General features: G+C 38.0%; 1 protein-coding gene across 1 annotated transcript in view; it reads right to left on the bottom strand.

Moving 5' to 3' along the window:
* HMGCLL1 (3-hydroxy-3-methylglutaryl-CoA lyase like 1) overlaps positions 1 to 20,847 on the bottom strand; it is a 78,395-nt gene that overhangs the window by 12,928 nt on the left and 44,620 nt on the right. Inside the window, exon 7 of the mRNA XM_086461519.1 lies at positions 16,510 to 16,698. Within this exon, the coding sequence (XP_086317645.1) occupies positions 16,510 to 16,698 (189 nt within the window). The remainder of the gene's footprint in view (positions 1 to 16,509; positions 16,699 to 20,847) is intronic.

Below are 20,847 nucleotides of genomic sequence, written 5' to 3'. Positions count from 1 at the left end.
GGTAGTATTATGGTATGTCAGCATCAGGTTATCTAAAGGAATGAAATAGTAACAGCATTTAAAGTCCCATCTGACTTCAATTCAGCCAGCACCGTCACACAGCAGCACCTGACTCCCCTAGAGCCAGGAACATCACCCACCCACAAAAACCACTTTGTTTTGACTTTCATTCCCCATATTATCTCTGAAATCACACCCACCTGCCACTCAGCAAAACCAAGGACCTCCCACATGTCCCTGGGGCTCATCTCCAGATGTGCTGTGGAGTCCTACAGAAGTAGCAGCTCCATGTCTGGGGCTGATCACCCATATAACATATGTGGTCTTCACAGTCTGAAAACCACCACTGGCTCCTTGGTGTGGAAGCTGGGGAAGCTCAATGAACCAACATGGGTGGAAGGACCCCAACATGACATCAGGGGTTATAATTAGTCCTTTGGGTGTCTGAAAATGTATCCTAAGGTCAGCTTCTTCTCTGTCTTCCTCTGTGTAGCTTTCTCCAAGGAACGCTAAGGCAGACTAAAGGTGAAACCCCAGTTTAAGTTGTTGGACGCTAAGATTGATGCCTATTAGTTCCAGTAGGACATTTTCTTTCGCAGCACTTCACCCAGTGCTTCCCAATTGCATACGAAGCTTCCACATTTAGAGTGAAAAGACCTTTTTCAGATATTAATGATTTTTAGTATTGCTCCCACTCATACCCTTATAACTGGACCTACACTTGTTTCTCATGCATGTGATGATATACAGAGCAAGGGAGCAGTTGGTAAATATCCTCTAATCCAAGTCTCCCTTGTCTCTGCCACATACCAGGATGTCTGCTGAAGGTTTTGGCTACTACTCCAAACACGACAGCAGTTACAATGTACTAAATGATCTGTTGCACGTTACAATTTAAAGATGACTGCTTCTATCTCATGCTTCCAAGGCTTCTCTAATGTTAGTATCTGTGCTTTCAAGAAAGTTGCTTCGGTTACTGTTGTAACTATTTTAACATCTTCCTTCCCATTTCACCTATTTCATAGGAATCAAGCTAGGCTAGAGTCAAACTTCCACCCCCCCCCCCCCCCACCCCCCCCCCCCCCCCCCCCGCAACAATCCCAGAAATATTTATCTGACTTAGAAATGGCACAGATTCAACAGTGGAGCTAAAAACCCCACAAATGCATCCAAACACATCCAGTAGTCAAGCAGTGGTACTATCCTATCTGGGGCTCGTTTTTGTTTTTTTTTTTTCACTTTCCTTCTAAATAAATATTCTAACTATTGGATAATGTGGGACATGTAGGTAGTGAACCACAACACTCCTGCCTATGGCCTTTTTCTCATTTGTTGCTGTGTTTCACAAACACATGGCAACATCTAAATAGAAGATCCTGCTCAAGCTTAAGTTTTCAGTGGCTTCAGAAACACCAGGATGGTGTTTCTTCTTCCCTGAGAAGTCTAGCCCCTCTCTAACTTCATCTTTGCCCCTGCACTTTTCAATCAGATTTTGCTGCACTTTCAATCTCCTTCTGCAACAGCAAGATATAAAGCCCTAGCAGCACAGTTCAACTTCTTAGAAGAACCAGATCTCTTGCAACTTCTAAACTGCACAAAAGTGGACTGGATTAATTATTACTTTCCTGAAATTATTATTCACTGGGAGCTCTCTTGAGCAAGGGCATGGACTTCAAGACTGTATCATTATTAATATTAGTTCTAACCTGCAGTTGGAGTTCGTAGATTTGATTTCTCTTGTAGATCTCAATTAATGAAATATCAGAATTCATTAATAAGTGGGGTGAAAGAAAAGGACCTGATTGTATCAGAGAACAAAAGTCTGTTTTCATCTTTTTAACTGTTATGGTTTTCATCTTTTTTTTTTTTTTCCTTTGGGGGAGGGAAGTAACAGCTCTGTTAATTCCTGAGGCTACTTATTTTGCAAAAGAAGATACTTGAACTTTTCTAAGAAGAAGTCTTAGAAGAAGTGGAGAAGTCACACATCTCCAACTGGGTATATGCATTATAATGATATCGTTTGCTACTTAGAACTGGGAAACCACTTTAACTTTCATCAAGTGTATAAAAGCGTTATCTTGCATTGTTTTAGTTGTTAAAGTGATTTAAAATGTACTACAAGGATGTGCAGAATTTTGAATTCTAGTTTAGTTTTTCCACAATCCAGGGTATCTTTTGCATTTTACAGTAACATACACAGTATATGCTTCATACATACTATACACAGTATATGCCCATAGCAGTTATTTTCTAATTTTCTTCTCATTTCTGGACATATATTTCACAACAAGTGAAGGATTGTGCATCCTATCTCAAGCTGAATAGATGTGTATCTCCATCATTCACTATCACTCCATATTAGATTTAAAACCTAGGCCAAAAATCATTTATACAGTTAATGCTATTAAATAAAACCTGCACTTTTTCTTCAGACATAAATACTATTTTGAATCTCTCTTAATTGTATTTTCATAATCCTCTGAGTGAAACAATACTTTATTCTATTTTAGTACATAGGACATAAGGAAGGTCAGAGATTCTGGTCCCCAGTATTCATTGACAAAACATACTCAGCATAAAGAACAGCAGATTGCCAAGACGTATGGTAAACTACCCTTAGAAAAAACCTCCTGGCATTTATTACATCATCTGAATTACACAGGTGCATATCCATCTTCCCCTATATTTGGAAAATAAGACCTGCATTCTCCATTCAAATGATTTTAACTTATTTACAGCTAGATCTGGAGACTTAATATTTATCATCACAAAGTATAAATCCAAATGTTCGTTTTCTTCAGGAGCACCGAAGATTAACAGATTAGAATGTTTTCCACATGTCCATTTTACTGTCAAGAGAATATTAAAGAAGTTTTCCAGCTTCCGCAGCTCAGCCAGATGTCAATGGATCCCACAGTGAAGCAAAATTGGCAGAGTAGCCTTCTCATGACCCCGGCATTGTTTTATCAAGGATCAGTTTAAAAGTATAAAGGGCCATTTCTTGCTGAGATCTGTAATGTTTTTCAGCCCTTTCCCCCTGCAATTACACAAAAGTGCTGACTTTGTTGAACTACTGATATGCAGTAGTATTTCTTATGACTTCTCTCACACTGTGCTGTAATTGCTGTTTGTGTTGGCACAAGAAAAGTACCACGTCTTGTTTCCACTGTACATTTCCGGACTCTGGTTTCAGTAACATCAGTGTAGGATATTGTACTGGGCATGTTTTGTTGTGTAAACATTAACTGGTAATTTACCCTGTCAATCTCCACAGTACGGCCTCTAATTACCAGAGGTTGAAGGGCTTCAGATGGACATTTTATAAAACATTTACAGTAGTTACACTGCTTCTTTTTTTTTCTCCACTGGTATCTGTGTTCCGAAAATCATTGCAAGGAAAGAAAATACAACAACACGAAAAATGTTAAAAAAAAAACCAACAACAAAAACATATGTATTCATTCTTGCACACCTCATTCTCTAGAGGAATTAAAGACTAGGTTCGCAATTAGTTAAGCAAAAGTTATGGGAATATTGCAGTAGACATTATGGTATAATAAAGTATCAGATATTTCTGTTTTCTTTCAATTTGATTATTCCCTTTTACATCTTTTGCAACAAAAAAAATAGTGTATTATTTCTATCGGTACTTTTTTCCTTAAAATTCATTCCCACTAAATAGCCCCCAAACTTGCAAACAGCTATGCACATGCTTAATTTGATTCAAGACTCAGACAAATGTATTTAACAAATGGGACCACTAAGGTCTTGTTGGAAAATGCAGCATCTACTGCAAAGATTCAGAACCAAGGAGCCGCCTCCCTTTAAGAGCTCTGGAATACATATTTTAGTCATTCATCTATATAATTTCAAGGGAGTAGAACTTTCCATTTTGCACTAAAATATAATGTCCTGACTAGAATTCCAGGATGGGATTAAACAGTTAATAATTACAGTAATGTGACCAAAGAAGATGCAAACAAATAGGGCATCTTTTTGGATACCATAGGCAGAGTGAATCTATTTCAAATAGTTTTCACCATGATTTTCATCATAATGCAGGAAACTAAAAAGAAGTGTGACAGTTTCTCAAGCTTCTACTATTCTACTATAACTGGATCAATTTTTTACTCTTCAACCCACTGCAATACCTTATCACATTGCAACACCTTATCACATTACAATACCTCCAAAAGAAACTTCCCTTCCAATACATTGACTAATTAAGTGGTAACATTAAGGTAGGGAGCCACAAAATGTAATCTGTCTTGCAATTTTTGTTCCCTTATTCTGAATAAAGTTTTTTTAAAAAGACAGTTGCAAATCGCTCATCCAGTATATCTGCCAATGGTAAAGTCAGAACACTTGTTTAAAAAGGCATTCAATGTAGCCTCTTATCTTTTGCTATAGATGCACATTGTATTGCCTTGCTAAGTCTACTTTTATTCTCTTTGCTCAGTTTATTCTTTAGAGAAAAGATACATAAAATCAAAAATTGTTATCTATTGTTGCAACTCTTAGTGCAAGCAAAATCTTACTGTTAACATAGATCAGAGAAAGACCTTTCTTTCTATAATTGTTTACTTTATGCATTTGAAAGGACTCTGTGTTAATCAAATCACATCGTTTGCCTCTGACAATCTGTCACCATATAGCACTTGCACTAAGCAGGAGAAAAAAATTAAACAAACAGGAAAATATGCAAGCTTGCAAAAATTATGGAGTGTACAAAACTACCATTCATTTGTCTTTAAAAATGATCAAAAAGTTTTTATTTCTGAAAGCCTAGCAATTTCAATTTGTACCGAAATATTTAAAAAAAAAAAAAAGATAAATGACAAATGAATTGACTCAGGAGAATGGGTCAGTGTTGCTTCAGCATAGCACAGAAATAAAAGATGATCGTCATACTTTAAGCACTGCATCAGCTTTGGTTTCTGTCTTAACAGAAGAGTCATCTTCGACTTATTCCACTCATGCAAATGGTCACTTGTTCTCATAGGGCTACAAAGATCCACCCAACACACTCATTTAGAGTGAGTTCAGGAACTTCAGTCTGACTGACCATAGTATCTCTGGATTTTCTGCAGTTTAATTGACCTTAAGAAACATGCTGAGAGCTTGTTTGAAGCCACCTGACGTATCTCAGCAATAGAAGTAACTCTCCCTCCTTCATTGTTTGCTGGATGATAACAAAATTGGTTCCAAGGAGCCATAAATATGCAAGAATGGCCAGAGGTTTAGTTCCACCCCCTCAGCACAGCTGTCTGTAGAGCTGCCCAAAAAGGAAGGAAGCATCATCCTGTAAACACTGAGCTTCCCTACTGCAGACACCGGGATTTATGATTTCCCAGGACTGCTCCTGCCATGGCAAACTCCTCTGACCCTTGCTGGGGTCTGAAAGTCAGGTTCCACGCAGGTACCCTCTTTTTCAGGCAGAAACTAGGATAGACACACTCAGAAATAATTAAAGGTAATGAAAAGAAACAATCATTTTCAATCGGGAAGCACTTTACCGATTCTGCCCTTATTTTACAGTTACTGTTAAACTTTAAGAAAAAGTACTTCAGGATAAAAAAGGGAGCGGGAGTCATTTCCACCGAGTAGAAAAATACGTCTAAAAGCCATTTATGTTCTAGCTGATGTATACAGAGTCACAGCCTGATTGAAGTGCAATATGATTATAGGGAGAATTTCTAAAAACAAGTCAAGCAATTTATTTTCAAAATTCCATGAAAATTTGATGAGGAATTAAATCCTGAATAAAAACCTGGTTTTAAATGTACTTAAAATGATTGTACCCTCATCAAACTTTTGAAATTTTTCTTTCAGAATTCTTTTTAGAATTATGTCAAAATATTGCATGTTATTTCATAGAATCATTAGGTTGGAAGAGACCTCTAAGAACATCAACTCCAACCGATGACCGAACACTACCATGCCCACTCAACCATGTCCAGAAGCACTACTTCAACACGTTTTTTGAACACCTCCAGCAACGGTGACTCCACCACCTCCCTGGGCAGCCTGTTCCAATGTTCGACCAGTCTTTCAGTAAATATCCAATCTAAACTTGGTGCCATTTCCTCTTGTCCTATTGCTTGTTACTTGGGAGAAGAGACCGAGCCCCACCTCACTACAACCTCCTTTCAGGTAGTTGTAGGGAGTGATAAGGTCTCCCCTCAACCTCCTTTTCTCCAGGCTAAACAACCCCAATTCCCTCAGCTGTTCCTCATAAGACCTCCAGACCCTTCACCAGCTTCATTGCTCTTCTCTGGACATGCTCCAGCACCTCAATGTCCTTCTTGTAGTAAGGGGCCCAAAACTGCACACAGCATTCAAGGTGCATTTTTGTCACTGCACCACATACCTTTTTAGTGTGCAGCATGTAAGCTCAAAACAAAGAGAAAGCGAAAGAAATAAGACTGTACCACAGTCAATCAAGAAGGAGACTATCTGAAAACACAAAGCTATATACACAACTACTGGCATACTCACATGATCTAGATTAGAAAGTATCTACAACTACATATCCTAGAATTATCATCAAAAGTACATCTTAATCACAGGAATGAATAGGTGATCTAATGAACATAAACCTACTATTAATCTATAACATGCTTGAGATTACTTTTTTTTTAAATAGAGACATTGAATTTTGTGGTGTATGTAAATTAGAAATTCAACTTGAATTGGCATGTTAGCCATGCCAGTTACAAAGACTGGCCAACATTTTCCATATGCAGATCCTATGGTAAGCTGCTTAGAGCTTTGCCAACCTTTTACTAATCAAGCTGATACCCTGTGGGATGTATATCTGCCCTGAACTACAGCGTTCTGGAAAAACGTAGCCGAAATAGTTCAGCTTTTCAGAACAACTCACATGCACACTTAAATGTATCATGCTAGTAAACAGTGATGGATTCCTCAAGTTCTCATGCCCCCACGCCTTGAATCAAAGCCATGTAATGTGGGGAATCCCAGCTTCGCTGCAGAGATGGATGCAGGGTACAGATGTTTAAGGAAGACCTGTAGCAGCTCTGAAGTGAAATCCCCAGGGACACCAGCAGCACACTCAGAGCCCACCAGAACCTCTGAAATCTTAGGTCTGGAGACATCCTTGAACAGCCATGAGGAATGAAAGCAAAAATCTCTCTTTTGTGCTGTTAATACACAGGAATTTGTGGTCTTTCGTGGCTATATATATACATATGGCAAATAAACTAAATGTCATCAGGACTGGAACTCAGTTGTCCACTGTGTGTAACTCTTGCCACAGTCCCTGGCACAGCTCTGGCCTGGGCCAGGCAGTGCTACACCAAACAACTTCTGGCAACAGTCTGGGAACTAGCACCATTTAGGGATCATTGATAGCTGGCAGTCTGGAAGTGCTGACCTTGTTTTGGAGGGTAAGAGTTTGATTTTATGGACGTGAGCTTTTCATATCAATTGGCTTTAGTGCCAGAGAGGCCAGGAGGTACCGAGACTGGGAACACTTTAAAGGAGTAATATAGCAACTGCAGGAGTGCAAAAGTCTATTCAGACATGCAGCCTCATATCTAAAATAAACGTGACGGCTGATGGACAGAAATCAATGAAGAAATGCACACCGTGGGAGGGGTGCAATGAGACAGGCTTGCAAGGATGGAGCAGTTCCGAGATGAGCCAGTTGTGTAGGATACTTATCTGTGGACATCCCATTTCACTTGTGAAAGTTGGAAGGCGTGTGAGAGACAAGCAAAACACATTAAAACCAAAAGGGACAGGTAACAGCTGTGGAAAACTAGCTTGTCTGTCTGTGAATGAGAGAGTGCCTACGTGATGCTGCATGAGGCACAAAAAACAACCTTCAGGTCAGTGAAAACTCTTCATTTTATAGTCATCTTGACAGTCCAGAGTCTGATTTTCAGGAATTGAGTCAAAAACTGTTGTAAAATAAGAGTTATCAGTTAAATTTCTGATTGCTACAGGCAGTCATCTCATCAAACCTACAGCCAACCATGTAGTCTCATGTAAAAAAAAAACCCAAAATACTATCTTTTTTATGCATGCAATCCAGTTGAGGCACAATAGAAATATGCATGGAGAATCTGACACCAGTATGCCCTCACCATATTTTTATGCATGCTACAGATCAGTGACTTCAGTTTGCTAGTGCTATATTTTCACAACTCTTAAAAGTACTAAATATTTATTTTAAATTGGGTTTAGCATTTTGAAAACTATTCTATACTAATTTGTTCTATAAACACCTGAAAACCTTTTTTGAAAAGCCTTCTTACATTTCCAGCATTTGGAAGTAATTTGTTTCTAGTCCAAAAAAATGAATGTCTGTCTCTAACAGAAAGAGCTGGATTACTGCCCAGTCCACTTCAGAACTGGATGATGCTGACTCTTAGTCATTTAAATAGTCAAGTTAAACAAGACACAGTTTGGATGATAAAAGGAGGTCTGTAAAAAGACTATTGCTCTGGCCATGTGGACTTACAACTATCAAACAATGACTAGGAAAATAGTGAAAGAGAGGAAAAAATTAACATAAGTGCCAGGGAAAATATTAGGATTAGGTGAATGTAGGAGCACGGTATCTGTTCATATCATTCTCCCTTCTTGCCAGTGAGCTGCCAGCAGGATATTTACTCTGCTTAAGCACTGACTGAGGCGAATGGCAAAAAGGCATTACAAAGGAGAAAAGAGAGGGGAGGTAGACACTAACAGTCTGTATGGGGTATTATCCTCAAATGTGGCTATAATCTGCTGATTTTGTATCTAAAATACAGTCTACGCTATTTTGTGTGAGCCTTGTTCACAAGCACAACTTTGCAAGCCTCTTAGTAGCTGGCAAAAGGTGAAATAAGAATTGTCATTAACATTAATTCCTTTTCTTTTTCAAACTATAGTTGCAGATATGACAACTAAAGAGTGGTGCAGCAGAACAGAACCTGATGAAGACTGAAGAATCATTTAAAGTAAATCCTCTGAATCTGTTTATTTTTGCTTGGTAAGAAGTGTATTCACAAGAAGAGAAAGATGCACAGTAATGAAAGCAATACTAGAATACCTTTTAGCTACTGGTCAACCAAATCAGCATGGTCTTAATGCTTCTAGAGCTAATGAATCAGAAATTGATCAATGAAGCTGAAATTGGAATGTAGCACTGACACTGTAGAATGAAATGTGCAAGTGCATGCCACTGACAGGATGGGAAACTCAGAAATGAAAGCAATTAAGGTGTGATTAGGAAAGCTACAATAAAACAGCATTCCAAGAAAAAAGTAGAAGCACGCAGGAAGGATGCAAGCTCATAAAAAGATAAAAAAGGGCATAGAATATTTGGGCCAAATTCATTCTTTCTATAAATCCACAGCTTCAACGCTATTAGTACAGAAATTATCTTTGGCTTTAAGATAGAAAAAGAAAACCACTTCAGATTTTATTTCTCTACTTGCTGCAGTGATTTCTCCATTCATATTCCATCTAGACCTAGTGTGATTTATTTATATGAACTTGCAGAGATGCATAGATTTGCATGCGAAATTAAAGGTTTAAAATTGTTGTAAAAGACAGTTGAGTCTTGACTGTAAGCCAAAGGGAAGTTGTGTCTACTGCTCCAAGTCCTAGTGAGGGAATTTGGAGATGAGAATAATCTACAACTGATGAAGGATCTCTTGGTCTGATTAGTATCCTGAAACAGACTTGGACTTGAGGTTTGTTGGTTCAGTAACTAGGGTTGAAAGCTTCTGAAATTCAATCATCATACTAGAGGCAGCTGGAACAATGTAGATTTCTATTATTTGTTAATCACTTACAATATACTAAGTTTCATTTAAAATAAAAAAAAAACCCAAAACCAGAAAAACATACGGGCTACCTATTGGCATATGCACGTAAGTACATCTTTGCCTTGGGAACTCTGTCTGCTATTTCAGTATAAAATAACAAATATTTATATATCCTTTCCTATCCTAAAAAGTTCAAAAAATAAAACTCTTGAAACAAAGTCTATCGTTTAAACTTTTTTTTTCTAGCAATAGTGTAACAGTTGTAATAATAGCAAAGAGGAATTTGTTTGTGAACTATCACGCTATCAAGTTTTTCTGAAGCATAGGGAGAAAGGTCAAAAACTTTCAGCTCCTTAGAAATTGCATACTACGCACATCTTGCAAAAAGCAGCAGAAAGCAATAAAACCAGGGTTGCTACTTCTTTTGTACTGCTTTGAGAAAAGAGCAGGAGTGGTACTGCCTGTTCATTTGCTTCCTTTCTTATTCTGCTGAAATTACAGGCAACAATGTAAAACCAGTACCCATAAAAAGACAAAAAAAAAAAAAAAAAGAAAGAACAGAGAAAATACTGGAAAACATCTCTCAGACTTTCAGTATGAATGCCTATGTTTTCATTTTCTTCCCATATGTAGGTCGATTTATTCATTTGTGCAGTATGTTTTTTCGCTTACAAAAGTAACTAGCTGACTGCTCATAGTAGCAATATTATTTCATAAAACGCAAGTGTTGTTCTACGTTCCTAAAGCACACACCCTCTTTTTAAGTTTTCTTCACAGAAACCTTGCAGTCTGGTACCTTTTCACAATTCACCTGCCATTTTCCCCCAAACTTATCTGCTTTCAAATACACAGTCTTATTCACCTCTTTTTAGCTTTCCATCTTAAGCAATTCTACTCACTTTTTTCTTTCCGAATGCCACGTACTTCTTCAGCTTAAACATCTGATTTTTTTAATTGCTAGCATTACCTAAGTGCTATGTTGTTTCTAAGAGGAAAAGGGAATAAAAGGAAACAAACAAAAAAGCAAACGTGCATTTTCTGAAGACTTTTGTGTTATTGCTAACAGCTCTTTCAATTTGCTGACAAATAATTCAACACTATTTTTTACACTTTCAGGCCCAGAAAACACCTGGCAAGTGCCTAAGATAAACTAGTTCCTAGAGAAATCCAAAAGTAGAAAGCTCTAGGAAGACCCTTATGTAAAAGGACAGGCATGTCGTAGTAAATAATCTCTTGCTTTACCTAAAATTAGTGTATTCCTTTAGTCTTACTTTTGATCCCAAACTTTTTCTTTTGCATGTTCTAGAACATTACACAGATTTACACTTACAAATTGTGCTAGCTATCCTGTTTCTCACAATGGAAATCTAAAATTTGAAAAGTTTAATTTCTACAAGTTAGAACAATTGCCCTTAACATGAGCATTACGGTATTGCAAATTATTCATTTAAGCAGGAAAACCTGGGACCCACAGGCGAATACTTCCACAACCCTGCGGATGGGTGTTTTCCAGCATGAAGAAATTCCGTTTCATAATTCCATTTGTTTCCTGCCATTTAGCAAACTTTCCACTTATTACATGCCTCCACGCCTTAATATTAACTTCCAGTGCAGAACACTGTAAATTGTTTTCTGAAAAATCAAAGCATATGATGGCCACTGTATATCCTTTGTCTTCTTTGGCAGTGAGTGCCTCAAAGAATTCCAGCAAAATATTGAAGCATGACCAGCCCTTCCTGAATCCCGTACAGCTATTCTCAGTCATGCTGTGTTTTCTAATGTTTCCCTATCTGAACCCTGAAATTAGTTTCTGGAGATCTCTGTTAAGTCTTCTGCAGTTTCCTAGCATATCCTTGTAAACAGCAGAGGAAAGTAAACTTCTGAGGTCTGCTGAAACCTTTCCATTTCTATGCGTTTCTCAAAATAGGAATGCAAAAATGTTAGCAATTTTTCAAGATCCCAAGACATGGGGATGCTTCATACAGCAAGTCTTTCCTACCCCCACATTGTCCTGCATAAATTCTTATGAGTGCCAGGCTGTGCAGGGGAAAGGAAATGGAATGTTACAGAACTTAGATAATTTGATTCGCTATGTATGTATTTTGATCACTTACCTATGCATACACCTTAGCTTTTTTTAACCTTTTCGTACTTATCTGATGCTCTCCCTTTGTAGATATTATTTAGCATTTCACAAACTAAAAGATTCAAGGTCAGGATCAGGTCTGGAGGCAGTAACCAGGATCAGTCGCAGATCAGCCAGGTCTAAGCCAGTAAGTCAAGCCAGCAGATGAGAATCAGAGAGCTACGAGACTGGGAGCAAGCACAATTGCAACGCAGCTCCAGAATAGCTCAGGTGGGAACCAAGCACAAGAGATTCAGGTTTAAAGCCACTGCCAAGTGAAAGAGGGGGAGCCCCCACTGAGGCTCCTTAGCAGCAAGCAACTCCTAGGCAAGAGATCTGAGCAGTGAGCCAGCCTCTAACCACCAGCTGAAAGAGGTCTTGACAGCCTGTCACTACAGGCAAGCTCAACAGCCACAAACAGCAAATCCTGTATTTGAAAAAATGAGGACAAGCCAGGTACCTACATGTAGGAGCTGGTTTTGGGTGGAAAATTAATCTCACCTAGGGCTTCACATGTAAGCTCACATGAATCATGAAGGAGGGAATTTTAAACACAGACTTTTTTCAATTGCTTAACTTAGGCCCTACCATTTCAGGCTGCTGGCCATTGTGAACTCTATTTCTGTAACACAATGATCCTTCTGAATTAATAAACCCTGAACTTCAGCACCCACGTTCAGGTTCCTCTCCTGGTTCTGGCACTTAAAACTTAGCCATATCAACACTGAGTGCCTTTGTGTGAACTTAGTCCTTATTACATAAGTAAACTGGATGCACAAAAATGTGCAAGTTGGTTAGTCTCTCCAGCATGCACCAAAGGGGCTAGAATCTATTTAGTTAAGTGATGAAGGGAAGAGGTCAGCAGCCAGGCATTTCTATTTGGGTTTAAAAAAATTAAATTTATTTAATCTTTAAAATTCAAGGATCTTAAAGACATTAATGAAATAGTACTAAATATTTTAAACTCTATGTAAGGGGATATATTATAATGTTTGTAATGAAAACCCGCATTCACAAATTTGTATTTTGCAGTCTGAACTTCGAAAGTTTAATTAGAGTATTGATAAATTCTGTTTCTGGTACTAAAGTGTGGATTTTATTTCAAAATTCCTGTTTTCTGGAAAAAGGAAGCACTAATAAAAAGTAATTTCATTTGGCAAATCATCAATCTCATTCACCTCATTGTGTCCAATAAGGTGGAAATGATTACACAAGGTGGTAAAAATCCTTGCTCCCTGTAAGTCATTAGTTTTATGCTTGTTTTCTCCAAGTTAGGATTTGATCCCAGCAGTGTAGGGAGCAGTTTATGTTCATGAATTACGATAGCGATTTGAATTTGATAAAGTTCTATGGGATTACCATGCGATTGTTTCATTCATTGAGGTATCACTGCCAGCCAAAACTCCTCTTTGCCTCTTAGTATATTTTTTTCTCATGTTTGGATATGTGCAATGAAAACAGACAAAGCTATTTCTGGCACCTACACAAGTTATGCAAGAACAGAGTTTTGTAGCACTTCCAGTAAAAAACTTTCCCCTTTCTTAGCCGTTCTGCACACACTACAGGAGTCAATTGTCAAGGTAACTCAAATCTCCTCAGATCAATGGTCTACCTTATTGGGGCCTCTCCAGCACAGAAGTTTCCTGACCCATCTTTTTATCCTTCCTTGGAGGTCTATAACAATTTCCTATAAATGTTTTACTACTTCTTTTAGCTACATTTTGTGTTTGTCACATTAGCTAACCCACACATGTAATTCTACTCAAAATACCACAACCTCTAACTAGATCACCACATCACTTCCCATCTTCTGAATTTGTCTCTTTGGCAAATTGTATACTCTGATATTTTTATATTAAACCATTTAACCAAGAGCCAGTCATGTTTCTACTTTAAATGTTTACTGTTTTGTTCTGAAGAATCACTTTACGTTCCTCACATTTTTACACAATTCTCTTCATAAAAGAAAGTGACTTTCCTTTCTCTAGCAAATGCTTTCTATCTATATTATTCATTCCAACAACTTAAAAAATTACTTATCCTTTAAAAGTTGGCTAATCTCTCTCCCATCTTTCACTACTTATCCTTTTGCTAAAACAACACACATAAAACTGAATACTAAAATTACAAGACTACTTCCCTGCTAATTTCTTATACAGATACGGCCTGTCAGTTCTAGATGACTTTGGATCAGCCCCAAACAAAAGAAAATATTCTGGGTAGTATAATCCTGCATGGAACAATGTGATCTGTATAAAAAATCACATACTGAATCACCAGCACCTCTTTCCACTCCTTAGGAGATCTCCCATCGAAGCAATGCCTGAATTAGTGCAGAGTGATTTGTGGCTTTCCAGCTGTCATTCATTAATTCTTAGGAAGTACAATATACAGTACAATAGTACTCAGCCTGAGGTTGTAGTCTGCAATGTCTTAGGAAGAGGGTAATTTGCATGCTGAATGTTCTATAAAATTGCTTTCAAACAATAACCGTAGCCCATTATTTCTACAACCCCTCAAACACATTTCACTCCTGATGAAATATTGGGTTGGTTGCACAGACCCATAAAGGAGGAAGGGTAAGGAATTGTGTCCTTGGAGAGTCTGGTCTATGAAATGAACATCTGAGTAGAGGACAAGGGGTTTTACTCCAGTACTTTGCCATTCACGTATCTTTGGCAGAGAGAAAAGTACAGGCAAGCCTGACAGCAGGGGCTAGAAGTGGCCTCGGCACTCTGATCCACTGGCTTTGGCACTTTACCACCCGGCTGACCTGTAAAAGTTGTCCTGTTTTAGAAAGAGTATTTCTTAGCCATAATTCACCACTGTGTCATTTCTTTGACCAGAGACAGGAGAGGACATTGTGACGTGCAAGCCCCCACTTGTGGATCCAAGAGCCTAGGGACCTACTTTGCAGCAAGCCATGGAGCTGCTTCCACAAAGCCAGCCAGAGAGACTGTGTAATGCCTGCTTCATCAAGGACTTTTGGCAAAATCTATGACACATTCAACTCAGCCAAAACCACTTCACCTTTAGACATGCACTGTAGCAGAACTTGAGCACATAGGGAAGTTTTCTTGTGGGTCTCAGGCACCCCTGGCTTCTGAGGTTGCATAGGGAGTTGTTTTAGGTCTATTACTCGCTAGAATTTACATGGTAATTAACCCGAACTGCACATTAGGTACCCAAGAGCTTTTTTCCCCTGTAACTCTTACACAGTTAATTTAAGAAGTAAATAAAATGATAGGAGCAGGAGGTAAACCTGAAACATGAATCACATACAACAAACACTGGGGTTAACAATGCATAACCACCATTCAGTGTTTGGTAGGCACCATGACAGCAATTATTTTAAGGACGGATTTGAAAAACAATGCTTCAAGTATTTTCATGGCAAACTCATCCCATGCTCAAGGGTTTTCATGCTTTTAGCTATGACATCTGCAACCGAAGCTACCTGTGAAAATAGCGATTTATTTATGCCATGTACATACACACACATTTGCAACAGTGAAAGTGAGTAAGGGTCAACAGAAACACTGTGAGTAAAAGTTAGAACCCTTTTTACCAGATTTCGTCATTCAGTACTTTATCAAATACCTGCAGAGATTCCCATATTGAAACATTTCCCTGTTCCTTCTTGTTGCTTGTATCACTAATATTGTCAATGCACTGCTGTTATTTCTAAACAACATAATATGAGCTCTGCCAAAATAACAAGTCAGGACAAAGGAAAGTTGACCTTAAAAATGGCTGCCTGAATTGCAGGGAAGCAGAAGATGCCATTAGGTATAAAATAGAACAATAAGGCCTATAATTTGTAAACAGCTTTTGATTCTGTAACATTTAGTAAAAACAGGGCACCTTAGGAATGTATGTACACAGTAAGATATTTTTCAAGATTATATCATTACAAAAGCTACATTTGAGCTTGGAGTCTGTTTCTCATATTGCATTCTATTCTTAGAAATATATAAAACACAAAGGGAAAAATATATCTTGTGGAAATTGGCTGATTATATAGCCACAGATTTGAAAGATTAAATAGGATATAAATTTGTGGTTATCCTTATTTGGATAATTTATAAAAAAGCATACTGACAGCATGTTAACATTGATAAAATTATTTAGACCACTCTGTGTACATAATTACCAATAACTTAGATTTATCCATCTGAAATCTAGACGTAATTATGCATTGTTGTATTTTATATTTAGACACCTCTGTAAAACAGAAATTTTAATTTAGTGAACAATGAATATGCAGATGTTCCTCAGAAAAGTGGAATTGAGACATCACAAAAAATTATATTTTATCTCCCTCATTCATCCAAAATCAACGGAATATAATAATCACTACTGCTTCTTAGCAATTTTGTATGGAATTGACAGTAAAAAGTAGGTAAGAATTGAAATTTTCTTGCAAAGCAGCAGCAGTAATACTTGTAGACAATCTTACGTGTGAGCAATACTTTCTGAAAGTTTAGTGTGTGCCTTTCCTTTTCTAGTAATTTCTTTGAGGCTGATTTTTTTTTAATATTGTGCATTTGAATTAAACTAAGACTACTGTTATCACCTCTATAAAACAAGAACCTGAGTTACCTGTATGGCTGTGAGGATATTGGCTAACGCCTGGCCATACGTGTCATGACAGTGAACAGCAAGAGCACTCAGAGGAATTTCTTTCATAACAGCTTCCAACATTCTTTTCATACTTCCAGGAGTCCCCACACCAATTGTGTCCCCCAGAGAGATTTCATAACAGCCCATACTGTACAGCCGCTTAGATACCTGATTAGAAACAGAGAAGCATGAAAAGGTCAAGATGAAAGAATATAAAACAAGGTCAAGAACATATATTAAAAAGGACACACTTCTGTAGAGGTTTCAGGTTTTGACCCGCCAAAACGTACCAGAAAACCTCTATTAATTCTTGAAAATTGTCACCCAAGAAGAACATCTGGTAGATCCTGTTAGTTTAAATTTATAGTTCTGCTTCTGTACATGGAATAACCAACCAAGCCAAAACCATCAAAAACTTGCTTTTTGACTCTCTCACAGAATCCAAACAAGCAAGATTTTACACTATCAATTAACTTTCTGTCAAGCCCTTTCCCAACATTTTCCTCTCTCCGGGGATTTCCCAGCTGTTGTGCAGGGTAAAGACCTGCCCTTTTGTTTGCTTATTACACGGAGCCAAGCACATGGCTGAACTAAGACAATAAATAATTAACAAGAAGCCTGATTTTGCTTTCTCTTGGTACTGAAAACATCAATGAAAACTGAAGTTTTAACATGTTGTAGTTTATATTAATTTTGCTTGCTTTTCATGAAATCAAACATTAAAATACTAAGCAAAACTGTAACAACATTCTAGTCTTTATGTTCTAAATTTTTTCTTAATATCATAAAAAATCCTCTACAAATAGTTCTTACTTATGTAAGCAGCGTCCTAAATGTTTCTGGAATTATGTCTTTGAGGAATTCTTTGTATGAGTAAGAGATTTGAGGTCTGTCTTCATAATGTTTGTATGGAGAGAGACATACACAGGGAAGCACAAAATTGTGTTTGCACCAAAAATGCTGCTTTAGAAAGTGAATGTAGGATCTTTCCATCTTAGTTTTGCTGAATTTATTTGGAAAGGGTTTCACCTTATTTTCAGTTGCTGAGTATGTTTGTCCCCTTTAGTACTCCCCACTGTGTTTCAGCAATCCCGAAAGGTCACTCCACTGGAACAGAATCCCAGTCTGGAAATTAACTGTTTAGAAATGAAAAAATACAACCCTTTTCCAAGACATCTTCAGTTGCACTGCACTCTGCTGTTAAAGCAATTCCAGGATTTCATCAGTGGGATTGCTGTGAATACGTCTGAGGAAGCTGACAAAGTGCTGCACCAGCAGTCTCGGAAGTGCTGGATTAATATTGCTGTTCACTTAATTCAAAGAACAGCTGAAAAAGAACTTCAAGCAGTCTGAATCGTTCTGCTTAAAGCTTGGAAGTGCTATGACTGTTGCAAAGGTAGTAAAACTCTTTGTGCTTTAAAGTCAAAGAGCCCCTGGTTTGCATCAACATAAATTCAATACGAAAGGAATATTCACCAGATTGCAAAAAAGATTCCATCTTGCAGCATATTTTTATATTATCAGCACAGGGCAGGTGTTTTAACTGGACTCTGCTGTAAGAAAAAAAAAAGATCATCTGCAGGTAGTGGTAGATTACCTCTAGTTAATACCCAAACTTCAAGTTTTGTTTAAAATCAGGGTTAAAGAAGCAGACTGAATTTTTTTCTCATGTTCTTTTCCATTCATGATTCAAAGTTTTTCTAGATGAGCATTTTAGTGATGACAAAGAGACTATATAAACTGCTAGAAACCATGTTGCATTCACTTCTTTCCCATGCTCAGTCCTTAGGTCTTTCAGCTTCTGAAAACAAAGTTTTGAAAGATGAAAGAAGAGAGGGGGAAACTGCTAACAAGCTGAGCATCATCAGTGACTTGTCATGATCTAACCTTAAATTGACCCTTAAAACCAGGTCTATATTTAATTTCAAGAAGAATGTGCATGCTTGGAACCTGAATGGGCGTTTTTCGTATTGGATTTTCTATCCTACCATAGTAGGAGGGAGCCCATTAGTTATAGTTTTGTAAGTTTTCAATGTGGATTTTTGGGAGGAGGGTGGGGGAGAAGAGAACACATTGTTTTGTCAGCGTAATCAGAATGTGATTACGAGCTTGCAGCTTTGTTGATTGAACAGTTCTGCACCACTAAGCAGTTTTACTATGCATGAGTCTTGTGCTACTCCCCTTGGGAACACTGCCCTGACACCAAGCATTGATCAAAATGGAAACTGGTGACCCAACACTGCAACCCCTTAGGCATGTGAACAGTCCTACTGCTGGAAATTAGATCTAAAACTATACTGTTAAACTATATACAAAAAGTCATAATTGAGTTACAGGTGATTTTAAGCAAATAACAACATAAAACCACACTACAGTCCTTGTGATGTAAGGGAAATTGTAATAATCCAACAGCATTCACATAAGAATAGGCACATTTTCTGTAGCCTGATCAGACTGTACGCTAGATAACACTCATAGGAATTCACCGCTCTAGGTTAAAAGCAAGCTAAGGAGAGAAAGAAGCAGGCAGAAAGATGAAATCAGCCAAGTATATGATTGGAAGACAATGGGTAACACAGCTGGCTCCAAGGATGTTATGTGGTGCTTCCAATAACTCTCAGGCCTTATTTGCCTAAGGTTGAAATTCACAAACCACAGGATGATAAACAGTTAAACAGTAACTCCATTTCAAGAAAAAGCCGAGTGATAAAAAAGGACTATGCAGTTTATTCCAATAGATGAGAAATGTTTATTTTTTTTTAATAAAGAACTGCATGGATGTACCAGATGGGTTCTAGAAGTCTGAAGGCATCTGAAGTTTGCACTCACTAGGTAACTATGTGTAAAACAATTATGCACCTAGCAAGACAGAAATGCATGTAGTCTGGTTAATGAGCCACCTCTCCTAATTGGTTTTGCTTCAGTTAAAAAATCTTTTGCTTAAAAAAATAAAAAAAAATTTAAAAATGGTCACTGTCATTGGCTGCAGAAGAAACAGTCTAAACCTTTCAATAATAGGTGTCAATTGCAATGCACAATCAAGGGAGTCACACACTCTCATCCTGAGAAAGATGATGAACACAAAAGCAGCTCTCTGAAAAGGTTTAACAGCATGGCCAGTAATTTGGATAATTCTGACTTAGCAAAGGATGAGTGCATGCTTTTATGTAAAATCCATTAAGAGCTAATCAGATGCTTCTATATAAACATCAGTGCTTGACGTATCAGGGCATCAGTAACTTTAATGAGGCAGCTTTTATTCTTAAACACATACACAATGGTGTGCAGGTACACAAGACACTTACTAGTGTCTTTTTACAAAGGACTTTTTATGAGGGCCTGTAGTGATAGGATGAGGGCTAATCGTTGGAAGCTGGGAGAGGGCGGGTTTAGACTAGATACAAGAAAGAAGTTCTTCACCCTGAGGGTGGTGAAACACTGGAACAGGTTGCCCAGAGAAGCTGTGGCTGCCCCCTCCCTGGCAGTGTTCAAGACCAGGTTGGATGGAGCCTTCAGCAACCTGGTCTGGTGGAAGGTGTCCCTGCCATGGCAAGGGGGTTGGAACTAGATGATCTTTGAGGTCCCTTCCAACCCAAACCATTCTGTGATTCTATTATTAGGATGAAGACAGAAAATAAAATATCTGCATGAGTAAAAACTTGCAGGTTTGGAACATTAAGCACTCCCACTGGCAAACTGAAGAGTAGCTCTTCTGTGCAAGGAGAGCAGTTAAAAACTAAGCAACACGTGAAAAGAAGCCTGTTGGGGAACATGATATTGCAGTAAGCAATTTACCAACAGCACAGCTGAATCTGTCATCACCACTCTAAAGCTATGTCACTTCCAACTTTCACTTCATATTATACCCAATTAATTTAGAAATGCCGAGTACCTTCCAATTCAGCTATTTTTTTCAAAGAGTGTGAGTATATGCGACTGCTGTTGGAGAAGTATTATCACTAGTTCCATCTGGAATGTATACTAGAAGAAGATGCAGGAGAACAAGACCTGAAAGCCACACACAGAGAACACAATATATCAGACAAAAGTTGACCAGCTGCTAGTGCTACAAAGGAAAAAAAAAAAAAAAAGTGGTTTGGAGACTTTGCTAGATCACCAAAAGTAGGTGATTAAGTGTAACAAAGACAAGTCTTTCTCCAAGAGGAAGGCCAGTGTGTTCTGCATGTGCCTCTTCAATTCTTTCTACTTTCTTCTCTGTTGTCCCTTTCAGCCTTCATGCCCTCTTTGCCTTCCTGCAAAATTTAACACTTGTGTTTCACTCACTACTTTCTCTACTGGAAAAAAAACCTGGACTAA

This window comes from Leptosomus discolor, chromosome 2 (assembly GCF_034619465.1).
Source record: "Leptosomus discolor isolate bLepDis1 chromosome 2, bLepDis1.hap2, whole genome shotgun sequence".
Classification (NCBI taxonomy): domain Eukaryota; kingdom Metazoa; phylum Chordata; class Aves; order Leptosomiformes; family Leptosomidae; genus Leptosomus; species Leptosomus discolor.
This window is presented reverse-complemented; position numbering and strand designations above follow the sequence as displayed.